Here is a 21,221-nt window from a genome sequence, read left to right on the forward strand (position 1 = left end):
TCGAATCCGAAGAAACATAGTTAGAAAAAGTAACGAACAAGTCACGAAGGTTAATGATCGCCCCATATTCCTGGAGAAAATCCATCCCCAGTATAACTAGCCGAGAACACTTGGGCAGCACAAGGAAAGACGCTACGATAGTCGAAGTAGAAATTGCAAGTCTGGCGGTGCATCGTCCAATGGGTGACACGAGGTGTCCTCCGGCAGTAATCAGATGTGGGCCGTCCCACGCTGTCAGCACCTTGCGTAGCCGAGTAGCCAGTGAGGCACTCATAACCGAGTAGTCAGCTCCCGTATCTACAAGTGCAGTTACCGGATAACCGTCGATTGAAGCAGTAATAGCAGCAGAAGTTTTTTTTGCAGTTTCGAATGAAGGCGTCAGCGGTACGTCGCGAGGGGATGGCGTCGGCGGAGGATATTTGACGGTTCGCATGACAGCGGCCTCACCCCCGGAGGTCGCCGTTTTCAGTTTCCCCGGCGCTGGCTTCCACCGTTGACTCCAGCGGAATCAAAGGCGGGTCGAGCACGGTTCGGTGACGCGTACCGACGAGGTGAAGACGACCGTGACTGTCTTCGCTGTTGGGCAGGAGGAAGCCGGTTACTTTCTAAGTAGTGTTCGATTTCGTGCGGGCGTTCGCCATAGCGCGGGCAACGGGCGTCCGGATGGTATCCCCGCAGACCAATCCGTCGGTACTGGCAATCGCGATACATGTGACCAGCCTCCCCGCAGTGATAGCACAACGGACTGTTGTCGGGGGCGCGCCATACTGTAGATTTGCGCGGACCAGGATGAAAGGGTGCTTGCGGATTCGTGCGGTGGATCGGACTTGGGGAGCGTCGAGAAATCCCAGCAGGCGGCTGCAAAAAACGGCCCGTCGACGGCGCGCAAGCCCGAAGAGCATCCGCGTACGAGAACGTGGCAGGTTCGGGTCGTGTTGGTGGCGAGGGATGAACCACTTTGCCGATTTCTTCCCGAATGACATCCGTAAGAACCGCGGCACTGGGAGGTGCCGGAGCCGATGCATAGGACTTCTGCAGTTCTTCTCGAACAATCTGTCGGGTTAGCTCGGTAAGTGACTCCCTGTCATCATTTGCAGGTACAAGAGAGCATGCAGCAGTCATGGTGGTCTGGCGTTCATACTGCGAGAGCCGCTGCCGAAGCATTCGTTCCATGACTGTTGCCTCACGAACGAACTGAGAGACTGTTGTAGGAGGACTGCGCACGAGGCCCGCGAAAAGCTGTTCCTTTACGCCTCGCATTAACAGACGCACCTTCTTGTCTTCTGGCATTAGTGGATCGGCCCGACGGAACAATCGCGTCATGTCTTCGACGAACATGGCGACGGTTTCGTTTGGCATTTGTAACCTCGAAGACAGTGCCTGTTCGGCTCTTTCTTTCCTTTCGGGAGTGCAGAAGGCTTCGCAAAGCAGTCGGTAAAACTCCTGCCAGCTGGTAAATGAGGCTTCGTGGTTCTCGTACCATACTCTCGCTGCGTCTAAAAGGGAAAAGTAGACGTTCTTCAACTTACGGCGATCATCCCAGTCGTTAAAGGCGGCGACCCGGTCGAAATGGTCCAACCAGTCTTCAACGTCCTCAAAGGCGTCGCAATGGAACGAGTTAGGCGTGCGAGGCGCGTTGAGAATGCATAGTACGGGAGCATTTGGGATCCCCTCGGTTTGGCGTGCGGTAGTTGTTGACATCTTCCTCACGGAGCTTGCCAGGGGACTGTATTGTGGTGGAAAACCTTGGAGGCGACGGCTGCTTCGATAGATTTCTGCCGTCCTCGAGGTACTGGCGTCGGTAGCTTCTGGTTCAGGACCCGTAGGCATACGATGCATGCATACCCAGCACTTCCACCAGTTTGTCACGAGAGGAAAAGTCAGTCGGTCAGTTCTAAGCGAACGGCCGTTTACAGTTCGTTTTTGTAGCAGCTACCACGCACACTTCTTCTTCTTCGACCTCTAGCGTAACTAGTGCGTGCCATTATATATATATATATATATCACTGCACGAAGTATCGAGAGCTCAAAAGCTCTCATAATAGATCGCTTGCTATCTCATGCGGCTTTTCACGCCTCCTCTCTTTTGCCGCTATCAATGACATCATAGCCAGCGAGAAATGGCCGCTCCCGTAGCGAAAACTCACGCAGGCATGCACACCCGTGCGATCTACTCTTTCTCTCTTCTAGCAAACAGGGAAGCGGCAGTTCTTAATGTGTCCCGCCCGTGCTTACACGGCTACTGTGGGGTTCTCTGGCACTTTTGACGGACGCCAACTCTTAAGGTTAATTGCCATAGGAACGCAGCGCAAAAAAAAAGAAAAAAAGAAGGAGCAGTAGGCAGGCCATTGCCATCTGCGCCGCTCCAGCGTAGAGGAAACTGTGTTGAGAACGATGAGGAAAGTAAACATTGCGCTGTTTATATGTCCGGTCATATATGGTCATTTTTTAAAAATTCTTTGGGAATTTATCTATTGACCAGGTTTCATAGAAGCTGTTGATTATTGAATGATGCGTGGGGTTTAACGTCGCATAGCAACACTGAGGCAATATGAGAGACACCGTAGTGGAGGGCTCCTGATTGGTGTCGACCACCTGGGTTAATTTAACGTCCACCTAACTACACGGGCGTTTCCGCACTTCGCCCCCATCGAAATGCGGGGAGGAAATGCCAAAATGCTCGTGTACATAACCCATTTAATAAACTCCTAATCGCACAGGAGCTCTTAGTTAGCTAACAACGCTCGGTAGTACTATAGGTATTAATCAGAACTCATGCTGCCCGTGCTGCTTTCCCCGCAAAATATTTTAGTTAATTTTGCCGTTTATAAATGATATTTTTCAGGTAGCTTACACATTACGAGCACACAAGTTCTAAACCTTGCAATCTCTGCTATCGCTGAGCAGTGTTGTCTAGCGGTCTGTTCCATACGGCAGTTTCTTCCCTATCTGCACGGCCACCATTTTACAATGGTTACAGACCATCACACCTTATGCTGGGTTTCCACGCTCAAGAACTAGTCCGGACGTTTGGATAGCTGTATTTTCGCTCAAAAGATTGATTTTGATATCACCTGCAAGCTTTGTAAAGAATTATCAAGAGGCCGGCGCTTTTTCTCACTGCCCTTTTCTTAAGCCTCTACTTGACGCTTCAGCAACCGCTTATCGCGACGAGTGCCCCTATTCTACAGTGGCTTTCTCTGTGGCCTCTATCGACCAGTTTCACTCGTACAACCATCAACCAGTCTCCTTCGCCTATAGGTGTCAGACAAAAGGGTCGCAGTACCCTTGAACGCTTAGGTTACTCCGTCCCTATAACATAAGGCTGCAGCCTTATGTTATCTACCTACGAATTTCTTACAACCTTCAATCATCGTTACTGATTCCATGGACGCTTGCCGCAAACTTCTGCAGGAGACACTTCCGGCTCCACTTGCCTCTGGAAAGAAAGCAGCAACAATGCAGCGCTGGACAAGTCGTTCAGCCTTTTTGTGCTGCTATTTACCGCTTTTTTTTTGTGCGCGTGCGTGCGTGCGTGCTTGCGTGCTTGCGTGCGCGCCAGACGTTACAAGTCGTGTGGCAGTGGTTGGATCTCTAGTTTAATTACTTGATACGGTCCAAACGGTTGCTGATTTACCGCGCGTGGTAACGGATATGGTGAAATGAGCTTGAAGACCTGTCTCGATCGTCAGGACAACCATTCATTTTATGGCATTAGAGACAGCGCATCCGAAACATGGAGTGAATAACGTATCGGATGACACCATATCGCGCACCCATAGGCTTGGTTCTCATCGTTAAACTTACTTCGTCGAAGACTAAAGGAAGTGTGCTTTCTGAGCGGATAAAGCTTCGTGGCTCCGGCATTTCAGTGGGGGAAGATTTCTTTAGAGGAACACGTAACTCCCCAAAAAAATCTTGTGGATTACGCAAAAAGCACTGGCCAACTGTATACTTTTCGTCTTAACAGAATGTGCATTAATAAAATAATAGTACGTTGTTTGTCCGCGCGTGCGAGGCCAACGACGCGTGCGAAGTCGAAACCATGTAGATTCCCGCGCCGGCTAACAGTCCCTTTGTTAGTCCTTCAAACTTTGAGGATTCGCCACTGTCGTCTTCTTAGCAATCACGTAACTAATCAGTTAAACGCCTGTTTGTCATTTACACTAAGGCACGCAGTGTCTGCAACAAGTGTGACACGTCGTCTTCTATTATTGATAACTTGCTCCGTCATATAGACATTCTCACTAAGACTAGGCTGTCTGATACAATTTCCGATTCTGAAATTCTACTATGCGAAAGTTCATGAACATTTTATCGATGTGACCATGACGTGCGCGCAGGCGGCGGTGTTTTTCTTGCCATAGGTGAAAGCGTGTGCGGACTTCTACATGTGACAACTTGCAGTCCCAGTTCATAGACCCCAACCCAGTCCGGGAGTATACTTTCGTCCATCGCGTAACTCTCGTTGTTACTCCTCCTGACCACTGTTGTCGTGATACTGATGTATTTGTTACTGAATGACGCCTTCCCATGGGTTCCCTGTTGCTTTAAGCTGTGGCCAGGATGGCTGCTCTCACGCGGGAGAAATTTCTATGGACGTTTATTTATGCTCATCATGATGATGAACCTATTTTTTATGTCTACTGCAGGATGAAGGCCTATCCCAAATTTCTCCACTTGCGCCTGTCTTGGGATATAGCTGATTCCCCCCCCCCCCTAGTTAGGCCTGCAAATTTCCTAATTTCAACACAGCACCTCATTATCTGCCGCACTCGACTGCGCTTACAGAACTCCCTTGACACACGTTTTGTCACTTTAACAGACCACCGGTTATCTCCCCTACGCATTACATGACCTGCCAAGCCTCACTTGTTTCCTCTCAATGGGAATTGGAATATAGGTTACCCCCATTTGCTACACCGCTGTCTTCCTGTCTCTTAAAGTTTGCAGAGATGTGTTTGCACGACGCTCGCAATATGAGCGACGGTCAGGAAAGAACAAGACTTTCCTAAAATCCGCAAGGCATAAAGGTCGCTACGTCAAGGTCCATCGACTCTCCGACACGGCGTAGAGAAGGCTCCAGCCTTCGCCGAGGACGCGGCGCTTCAAAGCCGCCTGTAAACCTGCCCCACTCACGGCCTTACCGCGTCGGCTGTCGCCGCCGGGCTTTTCTTTCTTTCTCACTCAGCTTTTAATTCCCCTTTTCCCCCTGTGCAGCGCGGTTGAGGTGTCCTCTGCGGAGAGACAGTTACTGCGCTGCACTTAATCCCATATTTCCATCTCCTTATTTTAGAATCTCTTTGGAGAAGGCTCCAGAGTCAGGTCGCCAACACGGTTTATTCACCCAAAGTTCAGCACAGTGTGCCCGTCACGGCTTGCGGCCAAAGAACGGCTATCCACGAAACTGATCAGGCGCGCGCGCCCTCTGCGCTAGCTGAATGGGCAGCGATTCACCAAGCGCGATAAGAAGTCGCGAGAGCAGAAGTCCCATGTAAGCAATTTAAGGGCCTGTCATTGAATAAAGGACCACTTTAGAGAAGAAAAACTGTACATTATACATGGTACAAAAATAAACAGCGGAAGCGCATAGAACTTACGACAGAATGCGACAAATGGCACTGCTCAAACAGGAAGCGAAAATGAACTTGTTCTTCTTCTTTATGCAAAATCCAATATGGCTGCTTTTTACCGGTAGCGTACACTGGTACCAGCCGTGCTAGCCCTGCTTGCTTTGCGACATGCCTCGGTGCCTTGGCTACCGCATAGCTGGTGCGCTCGAATTGCCGGAAGTTCAAAGCGCTCTACTGACGTCCATACAAACAAGCCACAAGTGAGTGAGCAGGATGTGCGAATTTACTTACAGAGTACAAGCAGTGCACCTCTTCTTACCAAAGCGAAAATAAAATTTGTATGTCGAAATACTCTGAAACCATTAACGCGAGCTCGTAAACGGCGCACTTTCGTTGTCGCACATGGCGGTCCGGTCATGGGTGACAACCAGCAGCGCAAACAGATTGGGCGGCTAGTCCCATCTGTTCGCACCGACAGTCACCTTTGAAGATAATTAGCTTGCATTGCGAAGCAATCGGGTTGCGCGGGCATCTGCTGTCGCAGCCAACACAGCGACATGGACTACCCGACATTTTAGCGGTGCCTCCTTTCCAACCTGCACGCTCAGACTTGGTGCCCCACTTTGTCTCAATACGTACATGGTCGGTTTAATTCTTGGACATCACCTTCGGCAGCCACTTTTGCCTCCCGTTCCAACCCCGTGGCTATGCACTTCATACATTTCGGACCATGTAAGCACGCATGCTGATCTCCGTTCACGCCAAGTCACGGCCGAGGAAGGCCACAAGTACAATTTGCCCACGGCTGCAGCAAGAAAGGACGAACGGGGAGCACCAGTTAAACTGCGTCTAAACAAGGAGTCTATGTCGCTGTGCGGACTGCAGGAGCGCAGGGGCTTGCCTTGAGAGACGGTTTCCCAATGGAGCTGACCAGGTTACCGCATCCTAGAAACATAACACGACGACCATGACCAAGTGAGATAGCAGCGAAACCGGACTCTGCGATCAGTCACTTCGGCGGGCCTCGCGCAAAAACCGAGGCTATGAAGCAAGAAGAGCGATCGTGAGCGAGACAGGGATCCGGAAATCAAAACACGAAAGACAATTTGTCGAGACTAAAGTGTGAAAAGGCGGAAGCCTGACACCTTTGCCAATGGCGATTTGTTGCGTCGGAAACACCACGGAGGCACACAACTCGGCGGGATCACACGACGCATGAAGGCGAGTGCCCTGCCCTGTGGAGCGTTTGGAGCTATGTACACACAATTCACTTGTACTTGCTCGGCTTGCCGCGGCAAGATGGCGGTCACGGCACTTCCGAGCTTCATTTGCCTTGGTACCCGGAGATGCAGATGCGCGTCCCTAGACTCTGTGGTGTAGGACGCGCCTCGCCGCCCTGATGTATGCGACGTATACGCTCAGCCTCTCTTGAGCGCCGCATGCGTTCAGCGGCTGCCGCACGTCGCGTGTTGGGAGACGCTGGTTTGGTGAGACGAGGCATCCTACCCACACGATACCGCAAACTGTCGCCACCACCGCCGCCACACCACAGCTATGGTGTCTAGATAGGGGAGGTGTGATGACCGGCCAGGAAAACCTGACCCCCGTTCGCGTGAATGCCGCGGGGCGGCGCTGTTGTCAGGGGCGCCGTCAGCACGCGCGGCCGTCCGCTGCGTATTTAGAGGGAATGCTGTAGTGGAAACGCATTTGACTGAGTTTTAGAAATTTTAGCTAATACTGCAGTCCCTTAGACATCGCAAAGATGGTATTGCGCTAGGGTTATCATGCGGTATTCGAATACGGGGTAATACAACCGAGTTTTCTGCTGGCAGAAAGCGAGCACGCATTTTAGAAATTCCATATTAAAGCCACTAAATCAGCGGGGAGCTTATCTATCATAGAATGCTGTTTGCACGATTTATATGCAATCGTATTCTTTCTTCTCCGAGGTCAACGCGATAACTGCTAGGATCCCCCGGAATGTTCATTTTCGCCACCCGTTTTTTTTTTAGTTGTGGGCGTTATTACGTACGAAAGCGTTTAAGTTCGTTTACACCTGCCAAATCAGCATTAAACCATGACATACCTTGTAGTGCAACGTCCTGGAGTCATTTCATTCTCACTGCAATTCAAAAACCAGATAAACAAAAGCAACATGTTTCTGGACGAGCAAACTTTATTGCATACAGCAGAATGTACTTCCAATTCTGCTGCTTGTTTCACATCAGGCAAGGCTTCGTTCTTTTGCCTTTTTTCTCATCCATTTCCTGGTTGAGGCTCTTCAAATGAAAGTGGATTCTGGTAAGGCAGAAAAACCTGACCACCGATTCTGTAAGTGCCAGGCAATGCTCCACACAACCAATTTGTGGCACATTTGTACTCGCTTTCTTGAGTATGCTGAAGGCAGCTTTAGAATGCAGACGCGTTCTGCTAAATTCATGTGTTAGCCTGCTTTCAAGAGCTTGAATCAGACGATACAATGACTCCGACGGGTAGAGAAGCCCACCCAAGTCCCACTCTTTGGAGGCATCAGCTGGGAGTTCTTTTGGGACACAGTCCCTCGGCAGGCATCCCTGCATGCTGCACAACTAGTTGAGAGCACACGCTTCCTGGCCACGTAGCCTGCAATGTAGTATACCAAGCGAGCATCGCTTCGTTTTCAACATAGTCCACATGGTCCACGGCCACTTCAACAGCCTCCATGGGTAATACATCACCTTGTTTCTGATTTTCCAGGAGTGCCTCTTCCGCAGAAAGAAGGGAGTCCAGAAGTCCTGGCGACACGCTTCCACCTCTAGGGCTCTTTGCAAGACTGTAAAAGCTCAAGCACCTGCAAATCTTGAAATTACAGGAAGCTGTTCAGCAAAATTATTTTTACAGCCGAAGATATACAAGTGCCTGATGATAAGGGTGAACTGAGCCGGGGTGGGGTGATCATTTGCACCACTTGCCTGCCGTACTATCCCAAACGAGCGCTCAAGGCAGTCTTGGCTCAGGTGCGACGTCATCAGGTATCTGAAGCCGACCTTTTTGGTTAAGTACTTCAGGAGGGCCTTTGTGGAATGTATTGAAACACGTAGCGGTTTGTCGGCCCTTGGAATGGCATGCGCCCACTTCAAAAACAGTTCTTGGCAAGTCGGCGCACGGAAAAGGGACACTTTTTCCGAAGAAGATTTATAACCGGAATCGCACCCTGGCACGAAGCACCACCTCTGAGTTTTTTTCTTTGAAGTTGAAGGCATCTTCGTCAGCCCACAGCAGTTAGAAATAAACAGCACACGCAACAATCTGCAGCAAAACACACAGTGAACATCCGGCGCCCAGGCGCTGTCTAGCCGGACTCGCTGCCTTCTCTGCGCAGTCTCCGCGGAAATGCACACGGCGCCCCGGGCCGCAGCGCTCTGTATTGCCCTAGCGGCAGTCACGCGCAAGGGGATCACCCCTCTCTATGGGAAGGGCGCCGCGGTCATCACACCTCCCCTATCTAGACACCCTACCACAGCCAAGCAGACGGTCGCCAGGCGCGCCTCGCGACAGTGACGTCAGGACACACAACGCCCAATCGGGCAGTCACCGCAAGAGCCTGGCGACAGTGACGTCAGGGCGCACCGTCGAACACACGGCCGCCACGCGTGCCGATGTGATGAGTCATCCCGCGCTGCGCCGAACCAACCCCACACCCGCACTTGACGACAGTGACGTCACGCACGCGAGCCAATCAGGAGTAGCACACCTGCGCCTAGAAACAGTGACGTCACGACACAGAGGAGACCAATCAGGAGGCCGGAAAGCTGTGACAGTTTCTGCTAACGGCAGATGACCTTGACAATGAGCCATTAAAGGCTTCCGCCTTAATATGGGAATGAGACAGCTTGCATTTCAAAGAAGACACTCCGCTATGCGAGCACTGAAGGCCAAAACAATGAGAAAAGTCAAACGCTACATGTTAATGCAAACTCTACATGGTTAATGCAAGACACATCAGCTATTTCAGGAGAGGAATTGCACATGGCAGATCACACTAGAAAATAATGCTACAGATGTGTTATTACGCTACCAGACAGTGACTGGTATTAAGGATGAGCAAAGAATTGGTTGACCTTTATGTTATGATGAGGAGGAAGATTGATGTTGAACATGAATGGGGAATGAAAAAAGCTTGTATTCAACGAAAAAACTGTTATACTTGAAAACACCAATGTAATAATTTGACAAGGCAAGAAAACTGATTAAGGAACAGAAACCAAAAACTATGAGTCGTTGACGAAAAAATAAAGCAATTATGCTTAGTTTTGCAAAAAACCCCGACAGCTACTTACTGCGGCTTCTTCAGTATTCTTTTGGCAGCAGATTTAGGTGCTTTTGTTGAACTTCAATCGCGGTTTTTAAACCGCAAATTCCAAAGAAGCTGAAGATGAACATACAGTAAAAACTGCTGCTTGCAGTCTGCACTGCAATGCACCTGCGCCACAATGGAGAACAATTTACTTGCAGCACTTTGATTGTGTGCAATAGCATCCATTTCACATGTAAGTTTGTCTTCCAGCCTCACGGCATACTCCTATGCTGCCTCAGTTGGCGCAATTGAATGGCAGAGTGTGTTGCTCTTTCAGCATTAAACATCATAAATAACCAGCTAGGTCTTGCTATGTCCTGGCCACTTACGAGGAAACATTAACTGGGGCCCAACTCCGATGCGGCCTATTCAAATACACGTAAAACGCAGAAACGTTTTTCTGAGAGCACCACTGGACCGACTTTAATTAAGTTTGTTGTATTTGAGAGACAAAGTTAAATTCTAGCGACTGTTGGTAGTGTAATTTTGATTTAGGTCTTTAATTTTGTTACAAAAATTTTGAGAAATTCGGAACTTAGAAAAATAGAAGCACCAAGTTTACAAATTAATAACTCTGTATCAAGAACAGATATTGCAATTCTGTAAACGCTATCTATTATATCATTGAAAGCGGACAAATTCGATATGCCAAGTTATATCTTACGTGAATTCTTTATGTTGTGTACAAAGGTTCTGCAGTAGTTGTATGTCCATAGTACTAATAGTTTTGGGAATCATGTGTGACACATCAAATTTGTTCGCTTTAGATGTGCTATTAGATCCAATTCACATAATTGTGGTATCATTTTTCATTGCTGAGTTACGGAGTTGTAAACTCGATAGTTCTGTTATAAAAAAAAAATTCGATTTTCCGGAATTTTTTATAAGAAATTGACAATCTAAATAAAAAATTCGAAACCAACAGCCTCTAGATTTGAAGTTTTTCTTTTGAATGCAACAAACCTCGCCAAATTTTACCGAGAAAAATAAATTCTCCTTTTACATGTTGCATTTAGATAGGATCACCCGAGCTAAGGCTTCCTCTTAAGGAGGTCGTGGCATGAGCTGCAACGTCATTTCTTTAAGATTGTGTGTATCAAATATCCACACACATGGTAAACTACGTTTGACTCAAGCACATCACTTGCTTTTAAACTACTTTCAGAGGGGCCTTTCGTAAAAGCAGCACTCGTGGAGCTAGGGGCCCCTTCAGTCATTCTGCTAAGGTTAATCGCCATAAGTTCAGTTAAAAGACCATCCTTGTCCTCCTCGCAATTGCTGTTGTCAGAAAGCTCGAAAAGCTTTTATACAACAATGTGCCTGAGTTTGGCAGAAAACTGGTAGAGGTTTGAAGTTTCATTGCAACTGTGCTGCTGCCGAATGAGCACGAAAATATTCTCAAGGGAATCCTGATTCAGTGGCCATATCAACAAGAATTGAAAATTTAACGATTACTGGAGGTCTTCTCACAGCAACAAGATTGCTTTGACTATGATGCGTAATCTAAATATCGTCCTAGGTTGGCGAGGGCAATAGAACTTCCAGGACTTACTCCAAAGCCCGCAAGCCTTTAAAAATACAATGTGCCCTGTGGACGAGTTAATGGCTTGTCTCATTTTCCGCTCTTTTATTCGCACTGCGGAGCTGTTCAAGGCAGCGAACAGCATGTCCATTCTTTCTACAAAGCTACATATATGTGTGATAGTAGGAGATAAAGCGTTAAAAGCAATGAGGGCCTCAATTGCCAAATACACTCTGTTGCTCAATACTTGCGAGGCAAATTTGACCTTCATGATGCCGAAAGAAGTTTCGTACAAGTGCCTGTGAGTGAATTTTATTGGATATCTCACTTTGAGGTGATGGATGGACTCGTATATTTTGAATAGGTGTTTCCATGAAACATCTATGCCTGACACTAGAAACAAGAGTGCTGTGTTCGTTACACGATCAGAACTTTCAGTGCCGCTGTCAATATAGCCAACAACAACATCATGCTTAGAGGTTTCGTTTTATCGAAATTTCGTTAACCATAAGGACACATGGCCTGTCCATCACAGCGCAATTTTTTTTTCTTTTGCGAAATCCAGAGTCACTGGCATCAATCCTGGTTTGAGTGATATTGCCGATAACCAAGTTCTTAATGTTTTTAAGGTGAAAGCCTTTCTAGGCTTATGGTGAAGTTTGTGTCAGCAGACCTGACCGCCGGAGTGTCCTCCAAAGCGTCATCATGCCATATGAAGACAGATTAAAGACAGATTAAAGAATTAAAAATGATTTATAGTGACAGTTAGTGAATGATAACCTTATAACAGAGATTGTTAAAGGTTAATAATGACTAGTAATGACTAACAGTGACTACTAATGACTTTTAATGGCTCCTAATGACTTGTAATGACTACTAATGACTCCGAATTGACCAACATGTGTAACGACGGTTTTTAATGACCACAATTGATTAGAATTGACTAGAAATGTCAGTAATGAGTAGTAATGACTAAAATGACTACTAATGACTACGAAATGACCAATATGTCTAACGACGGCTTTTAATGACCACAATTGATTAGAAATGACTAGAAATGTCAGTAATGAGTATAATGGCTAAAATGACTACTAATGACTACGAAATGACCAATATGTCTAACGACGGCTTTTAATGACCACAACTGATTACAAATGACTAAACATGCTTACTAGTGAGCAGTAATGAGTACTAATTACTGAAATGACTTGTAATTACTAGTAATGACTATGAAATGACCAATGTGTCTAACGACAACTTGTAACGGCTACAATTGATTAGAAATTACTAAACATGCTTAGTAATGACCAGTAATGACTAAAATTACTTGTAGTGACTACTGATAACTATGATATGACCAACATGTCTAACGACGGCTTGTAATGACCACAATTGATTACAAATGACTAAAAATGCTTTGTAGTGAGCAGTAATGACTAATTATGACTGAAATGACTTGAAATTACTAGTAATCACTACTAATGACCAATATGTCTAACGACGAATTGTAATGACTACAACTGATTACAAATGACTAAATATTACTGATGAGGCGAATGATAAGAGGGGGAAGAGGAGGATTTCGCCGTTCACCTCTTAGGAGAGATCTTAAGAGACTCTGTAATTTTTTTTGCTAGTTGAAGGCACAGTGTTTTTGCCAGGTACCTGTACACCTTTGGGCTAATGAAGTTGGGTTTAAGGGCGAACTGACAGAACTCTTCTGGCCAGAGTCGGCCGGAGTAGTTCAGAGGTTGCAGGGGCAACTGAACACGAAGACCTTCTAGAAAGTCTTTGTTGAGATACCTGGTTGACTCGGCCAATATCCGTGCTGGGAGAATGATGGCCGAGGCTTTTTTCAGTCTTGACGCTGTGCTCCGTAGACTTGATATCTCATCCAAATACTTCTGCATCCGCTTTTTTGTTGGTGGAGTACAAACCTTGCGAATTCGGCTCCGTCCCCCCGTGTAGACGGGGGCTCCTGTGATGAGGACCAATATGTGTTTGGCGCAGACGCTGTCGGGGCAGAACAGTAGAGCATGAGGCAATAACACAGACAAGATGGTGAGCCATTCACCGCACACCAGCTTTGAACGCACCTTCGGCGACAACTGAGTGCAGAAGGACCCCGTCAGACATGCTTGGTACAGGCTCTCTTGGGACAGAACAGTAACACATAAGACACAACAACACAAGCAAGAAGCTCAGCGATTAATCGCACACCATGCCTGCAACTGTTTAACACATTAGATTCAGTACTTTCACTTCAATTTACCAAAGAGTCATTCAGTTTTGGAGACAGAAGAAGCTGCCAGCGGACACGGCAAATATAAAAATAGAGCTACTCAGTCGCGCTGGCCACGGCTAGAACAAGATGAAAAATGTGATGCACGTTCCCATGTCGCTATCTCTTTGTTTCGTGATTGAGTATGTGTGCTGTTTCCTGCTGCGAGTGTGCGACGTTTCTCATACCCACTGACATACGGATCTCCGTAAAGTGAACAAATAGCGCAATGACGGAGTACAAGAATTAGAAGATGACAAACACTGACGCTGACTCGCAACTAAAGATTTATTTCGGGAACAGCAATGGAGTGTCCCGAATGCCGATATGTAATGCAAGATCTAGTTATCTAGCTTGTCTCAGCCTGTAAGTTAACGAGACGAATATAGGCAGCGATTTTAAACCCCTCATCGTTATTGCCGTCCTCAGTTTCAGCAGAATCCGGCTTCCGTTTCGATGCACACGTGTACCGCATGGCTCACGACCGAAACCTAGCTTTCGGACTCTGATCTCCGCTCGCAAACACGTCAGTTCACCACAAGTTAGATAACGCGATATGCCGAAGCACAATAGACTGGTTTTAGCTCAAAATAAGCAACCAGCTAAAGAGTACGAACCGGTGAATATGTGTACGCCGTGAACGCGAACGTGGCGATAACACTTTTAAATCCAGGCCAGAGGTCGCGTGGGAGGTAGATGATGCCGATAATTTTTTTTTTCGTTTACAATGGCTAAAAGCAGTTAGTACTGAAGAGTACAATGTATAATTAGGAACAATAATTTTGCACTCTTTATCACGCAATAAAAACGCTTTGATAAGTGTGGGAGAAAGTTTGTAGGCTAAAAATGGATGGAGCTACGAGCGTCCCCTTATGAACGGAGTGGTGGGTTGCGCAACCCAGCTCTTGTTATTATATTGCCTAATGCCCTACCTACGTTAAAAAAGAAAAAAAAGCGGTCAATTATCATAATCAAATTTTCAGAAACCCTTATCATGAACTCTGTTTTTGTACACCTCTGTGGTTAGTCGTTTCCCCACTTTCCGTCCAACATTCTTCCAATCGCCTGTAATCTCTATTGCGGATATGTTTGCATTCGCCCGGCTCTCGCTGAACCCAAGGGCTTCAAGGAGGCCAGAGGTGCCTAAATCGACCGCTGGGTAGATATTTTCACATTCTAATGAAACATGGTCCATCATTTCCCCAGCTTTACCGCAGCAAGCACATGCTTCTTCTTCCTTCTTATTCTCGCTCTATAAGGGCGTGTTCTAAGGCATCCTGATCTCGCTTCGAAACGTAATGAGCTTCCCTTTGAGTTATCATAAATTGCTTCCCTCCTGATTTCATTTTTTTTCTCTTATGTAGTTACTCATAGCAGGTTTCTTTTGCACTGCCGCCACGCATGAGATTATCTCAGTCTCTCTGATTTTCTGCATGACGTTATTTGTTACCATGTTGCTCGCCATACAGGTCGCATACTTGCTGGTAAGCTTCCTAGTTCTTTTCCTCCTCTGTGAATCAATGTTTTTCCTGCACAAATACCTGAACACTCTCCCAGCCCATTCACTTTCTTCTATATTCCTCAGTCGCTCTTCATAATTAATTTTACTGCGAGCGTCCCTCACTTCAAAACTAGTCCAGCCCATATCACCCTGCACAGCTTCATTTGTAGTCTTCCCGCGAGCGCCCAACGTGAGGTGTCCCACTGACCTTTAGTTGCCATCGAGTCCGGACTGTACGCCTGATTTCAAGCAAACAACCGCATTTCCAAATGTAAGCCCTCGAACCATTACACATTTCCACATACTCCGGAGCACATCGTACCTATTGTATCGCCATAGCTTTGTGCATTTCATTATGGCCGTTTTTCTATTCCCCTCTACTTACCAAGATATTTAAATTCTTTTACACGAGGTATTTTCTGGCCCTGCATTGATACTGTCTGTTCACTGTTTTCATTGAATATCATAACAACTGACTTTTTACCGCTGAATTTCAGGCCTAAATTCTCGCCTTCCTGTCCACGGATATTAGACCGAAGTTGCATATCACTTTGCTTGTTAGCTAGCAACACAGTGTCGTCCGCATAAAACAAACCTGCAAGCTGCTGCTCTACTACTTTACCCGCCTGTTTGTATGATAGATTAAACACGACACTACTTCCCTCTGGCCCCTTTTTAATCCCCACCATGTACATCAGAAATAGCTGTGGGCATAAAGGACACCCCTGCCTCAGTCCTATGTTGATATCAACTTTCTCCTCGCTCCTCATCCCTTCCCTTTCAATGCAAACGGTATTTTCTAGGTCTTAAAAGCTGTATACAATCGTCGCCTAAGCCTTCCCCTTCCAGGATATGCCACAAAATGTTGCGGTCTACCTTGTCATTTGCTCCTGTAATGTCTAAAAAGGCCACATATAAGGGTCTCCTTTCTACTCTAGATATTTCAATAGAATCAGTAAGGACAAATAAGTTATCATCCAGACGCCTATTTATTCTGAAGCCATTCGAAAGTTCTCACAAAATTCCATTTTTATCTGCCCATGCTTGCAGCTTTAATTTAATTGCCTGCATTGCTAGCGTGTATATTACCGATGTAATGGCCAACGAGTGAATGTAATGGTCATATCAGTGAATTCTATATTTCTCCCCCTTACTTTTATATATTAAATTCATTCTGCTTTGTCGCCAACTTACGGGTATTCGTCTATCTTTTAAATTTTTTTTCTGCTGCTTTCAAGAGGCTTTCTTACTCTTTGGTTCTGGTTCAACAATTAGCCTAACGGGAACCTCGTCTAGCCTTGTGGCTGTCCGCTTAGGAATTTTCTCTTCGGCTTTCTTCCAGTTGAAGTTTGTCAGCACCAGCTCCTTTTGCATCTGGTTCTCTTTCATGCCTTTTTTTCCCTCAAATACAACCTCGTCATTGCCTTGGAAAGATTCGGCTGTCGGACGTAATTTAATGCCGCACCCACTTCCAATTTGTTTCCATCTTCGTCTAGGATATGTTGTTATCTTGTTCCAGACTTCCTGCCTAAAAAGTTTATGTTGTTCCAAAATATTCTAGGTGCGGCCTTCTATTTCTCACATGTTTCTGACAACCAACGTTTACTTTCACCTTTTATGTTTGATTGAATGCGTACTTGAATCGTAGATATTTTTTTTTTATCTCAGTATATTTCCTATTTTCTGGCTACTTCCTCCCGCGGCAACTGCGCTTATTTTGCCTCTCTGTGCACTCGGGACGCTTTCTGTCATTCGGCGATCGCTTCTCGTATCTCTCTGTTCCACCAGCTTTTCAGTTTCTTTTTTTTTTCTTTCCAGCGAGCATGTTGCTTCTCTTTCCGTATTTCTTATGGGCGCTCGGCAAACGAAAGCTCGGGCGGTGAGGGTGCCCGAGGGCCGCCACTGGGAGGCCGATTGGGGCGTATCAGCGGTGACGTGTGCTCGCGCTGCGACTCTACGCCAGGCGGGAGAAACACAGTGCTAGCCATGTCCGCCATGTTGCCACCCGGACGGCGATTCCAGGAGATCGATCTTGGCAAATGGCCGCCACAACGCGCGAGCTGGGGTATCAGACACGCCATGCACCTCGATTCCGCCATGTTGCCACCGGGACGGCGATTCCAGGAGATCGAGCTTCAATAACTTCAATTTGAAAACAAAAATTCAAATCTGTTGAATGATGGGCCGGTGCAAGGTTGAAGAAAATGCATGCAAAAAACAAATTGTGGTGGTACTTGCGCTGCTTTCTTGTGGCAGCGGAAAATGCCATATACCAGAAAGCTACTTAATTGCTTCCGGTGAGTTTATTGGAACAAGTTCCTGAAGCATGCGAAAGCGTTAGCAAAGTCGCAGAAAAAGTCTCTGCAATCTAAAAAACAATGTGTTGCTTGTCAGTCTCTCCTGCACCAAGTTTCCTAGTGCTTCTGTGCTGCATCTAAGGCTAAATCATCATAGTTATATGTATGCCAAAGAAGGAGTGTGCTTAGGCAAAATTCTTAAAAATGCGTGCTACCTCCCCCCCCCCCACCTCCCGTGCGCGGGATGTTTACGAATGTCAAAGAAACTCTCTACCGTTTTTCAAGAACATTCTATTTTGTAGCGCAATAGAAAGAGCCTACCGCTGGAAGTGTGTACACGTGCAGATGCTTCTCTGTAAAGCGAGCAGAATTCTTTAAAACAGAATTTTTAAATCTATGTTGTCTCTTCCTAAAACATGCACGGATGCCCACAACGCTAATTACTGGACTCGATGGTAATCTCCGAGTGCATGCATTAATGCACCAACTACTACGTCCACCCTGACTTCGTTCGTTTACACAAGGCGCCGCCACTTTGCAACACGCGCTAGCTGGAAACGAAAGATATTACTCTCCCCCCCCCCCCCCAAAAAAAAAAGAGTTAGCAGAACGCAAAGTGCAATTTCAGGCAATGCGAAATTGTATACAAGAAAAATAAATCTCCCTGCGCGGATTCTCGGTTAAGTGACGGTACACGGAATGGTTGCACTGTTTCATAGTCGAGCGCGCCAGATGTCGATCTTGCACCACTATCACAGCAAAGTTAAAAATATATTTCCTTGTTTATGGGTTACAGGTTTGCTCGTTTTCGTGAATATGGCACACAATCTTCTCATTCCCACCTCAATCCAAAGACATGTTCGAGTGGTCCTTTAATAACCTTTCCCAACAGTCCCTTTAAAGTTCGCAGGTTGGCAGGTATGCTAGTATATGTTAAATAAGGTGACTCGTGTAGTCGTGGTATGGCAATGCACATGCACCGGCAATGCGATCAATAGCGCGCGCAGTAATGACCGAGTTCCACTTTTTCGCTGAAGACTTTTTGGTGCTCGGAAGCCTTACCATGTGCTCCTTGCTGCCTCATGCAATAGGGAAAAGGAGTTCACGGAACGTCCTTTTCGGCGCAGGCCTTCCGACGCCCACCTACTTCCAGGGGAGCCTCACTTTCCACGTGGGTCTCCCGAGCTGCTCCCTAGAGAACCTGCACACGGACTTCATGCCGACGCTGACCGAGGCGCTGCTCGACCGGGCGGCTGATGTGTGCCTGCAGGCTGATTGCGACAACGTCACCTTCATGTGCGAGACAGCTGTTCTCCGCAATTCATCTGATCCTTCCTCCGCGTCGGATGCTATGAAGGTTGTCTGGACTGTGCAGGTCAGTTGGTCGTCCATTGTTCCTCAAGAGTCGGCCGAGTACTACTTATTCGGCCGATCGCTAGTCCTTTATAATGACTATGTTTACCTAAAGTGGCACGGTTCGCCTCTTGCGCTGAGACTCCGCGCCGAAAAGGCTCTCGTGTTGCTACGAAACTGCCGGATTCGCTAAGCTTATACGCAACAAATGTTTGTCATTGGCCAGCTGCTTCGGATCGACAATAGATTGTGTAACAGGTGTGATAATATTAAGCCGCTTGTGTACTACTAAGGCGTTAAAATCATTCTAGAGCTTTTAAACAGCCCTCAACGCATCATATGTGCAGCAACGAACGATTCGAAGGGGCGGTAGCCCATTGATACGGGTCACTTTGTCAATATCGTGCTGTCGAGAATCGACTGTCGCATTATCCCAATACCCCATACATGCTAGCAGTGCCTGCAGTCTTGCACTTGAGAATTTTTCTAAAAATTCAGTCTGCACTAAAGATCTCACTTGGCAATAAAGTACATGAGCAACAGCAGACGCCGCTTTGTATATACGAGAGAACGCCCAGCTCCTATGATGATGTCATTGCGCCTTGCCACGACAGGTAAACGCCCGTTTTTCATTTGTTCAAGGTCATGATTTCACAGCTACCGCCTTAGACACGGAAATATTGAAGCGAAAAATAATGTTTCTTCCATTGCGTGGTGCACATATCAGCAATACAATATAGTCACGTTACTATATATATGACGAAAACTATAGGGTTTAATCTAATGGAAGCAGACGGTTCCCGTCCGACACCTTCCCTGAGAGTGCGTATTCGTCGTCGTTGGCCTCAGCTTCTGCAGAAGCGGCAAACACACTACACAGCCAGCTGTTACGCTCGTGACAATATCTGTGTAGACATGGGAAACGTAAGGCGTGATTTTTACAATGTCAAAATATTGTAAGGGCTTGTCAGAGCGTTCAGTTTAATGTACTTCATCAAAGACATCTAAAAATAATCGCATTATTGAGTGAAGTCTGTCTGACTGGCTAAGGACAAAGTGTCTTCTAGACTACCAACAACGCCTACGCTAACAACGCAGTATAGGTATATTCGCACAAAATAACGCTCATGACACTGCAACATTGCTGGAAATAGGTTACGATTCAGTGTTTCAATCAATAGTGTCGCTATGTATATGATCCTTCACCGCTATTCGTGAAGTTAACGTAGCACATAAGTTAATCTTCTGAATTGGCATTTTTTTTTTCACCTGCTTTTCTACATCCACCAGGCACGGCACAATGTCAACGCAAGCTATGACATCCCCGAGGCCGAGACAGTGATCGAACAGATCCAGGTGCTCACGCACGACATCGTGACGTCGGATCCAGGTTTCTACCAAGAAATCGCAAAAGTTGGCGGTGACCTTTGGCGGGACTCCTTCCGCCAGTCTAAGTTCACGTTGGTCTGCGGCAGCCGTGGCTTCACTATTGATGATCACACGGCTCACTGTGGTGGGTATCACATTCCCTATACCCAGAAACGGTCATAGAAGTGATAAAAATTATAGTGCACTGGTCGCGTGCGCTACGCGACCTAAATGAGATTTTCAGGCTACTGTCCCACGCACAACCATTCTAATCGCCTAATCGCCTAAACAAATGCCTAAATGGTGGTGTCATAAATGTGTCAACGTTTCAAGTGCATCATAGTTTCCAGCGTCTTAAGCGACAAAGTGTCACACTTGGCTCAAGCACACTCGTCACACGTGTCACACTCCACCTAATCAGTGGTGGACAATCTCTACGTTCGTAGCGGGCTCCTGTAGAGTAGATTTCGGTGCCAAGCCAGACACCGCCTGCCTCAGATGATACGTTATGACGTCACAAAGCTGCTTTTTGTTATTTATGTTCTTATAGGTAACGGCAGAGAGACGAGAGGAGGACACAGATGCTTCCTCTCGACTACTGTATGCTTATAGACATTAAAATGGCTGCGGGCGTATCGCTTCACTGCTCTGTGCTAAATGAAACGAGGTAGGAGACGTCACACACATGTTGTCGCGCCCAAGCTAACCTGGTTAAAGGGACTCTATTCTTGACAAGATCCAAAAGAAAGATCTTATGTTTTCCGAGGGACCCGCTATAACCCGCAAGGAAGGTCGATGCCTTCTTATATTCCTAAGGGACACTGGTTTGCTGGACATGTGGTAACATACCTTAGCCACATTACAACAGGCGCTCAGGCGGTGCAATTACAAGTGTCGGTCACCAGGCTAAACCCGCCTATTCCTACATTCTATCGCCACTCCAACTACACCACTGTAATACACATGAAGTCTGGGTGCCAGATAGGCTCA

At 46.7% G+C, this 21,221-nt stretch overlaps 1 protein-coding gene across 4 annotated transcripts in view; it reads left to right on the forward strand.

Moving 5' to 3' along the window:
• The window catches only part of LOC135915879 (sushi, von Willebrand factor type A, EGF and pentraxin domain-containing protein 1-like), a 182,205-nt gene that overhangs the window by 143,107 nt on the left and 17,877 nt on the right, over window positions 1–21,221 (forward strand). For all 4 annotated transcript variants that reach the window (XM_065449090.1, XM_065449083.1, XM_065449080.1 and 1 more), the window contains 2 exons: window positions 18,638–18,885; window positions 20,154–20,376. In XM_065449090.1, coding sequence (XP_065305162.1) covers window positions 18,638–18,885; window positions 20,154–20,376 — 471 coding nt within the window. The remainder of the gene's footprint in view (window positions 1–18,637; window positions 18,886–20,153; window positions 20,377–21,221) is intronic.

The sequence above is a fragment of the Dermacentor albipictus genome, chromosome 1, assembly GCF_038994185.2.
Source record: "Dermacentor albipictus isolate Rhodes 1998 colony chromosome 1, USDA_Dalb.pri_finalv2, whole genome shotgun sequence".
NCBI classification, from domain to species: Eukaryota; Metazoa; Arthropoda; class Arachnida; order Ixodida; family Ixodidae; genus Dermacentor; species Dermacentor albipictus.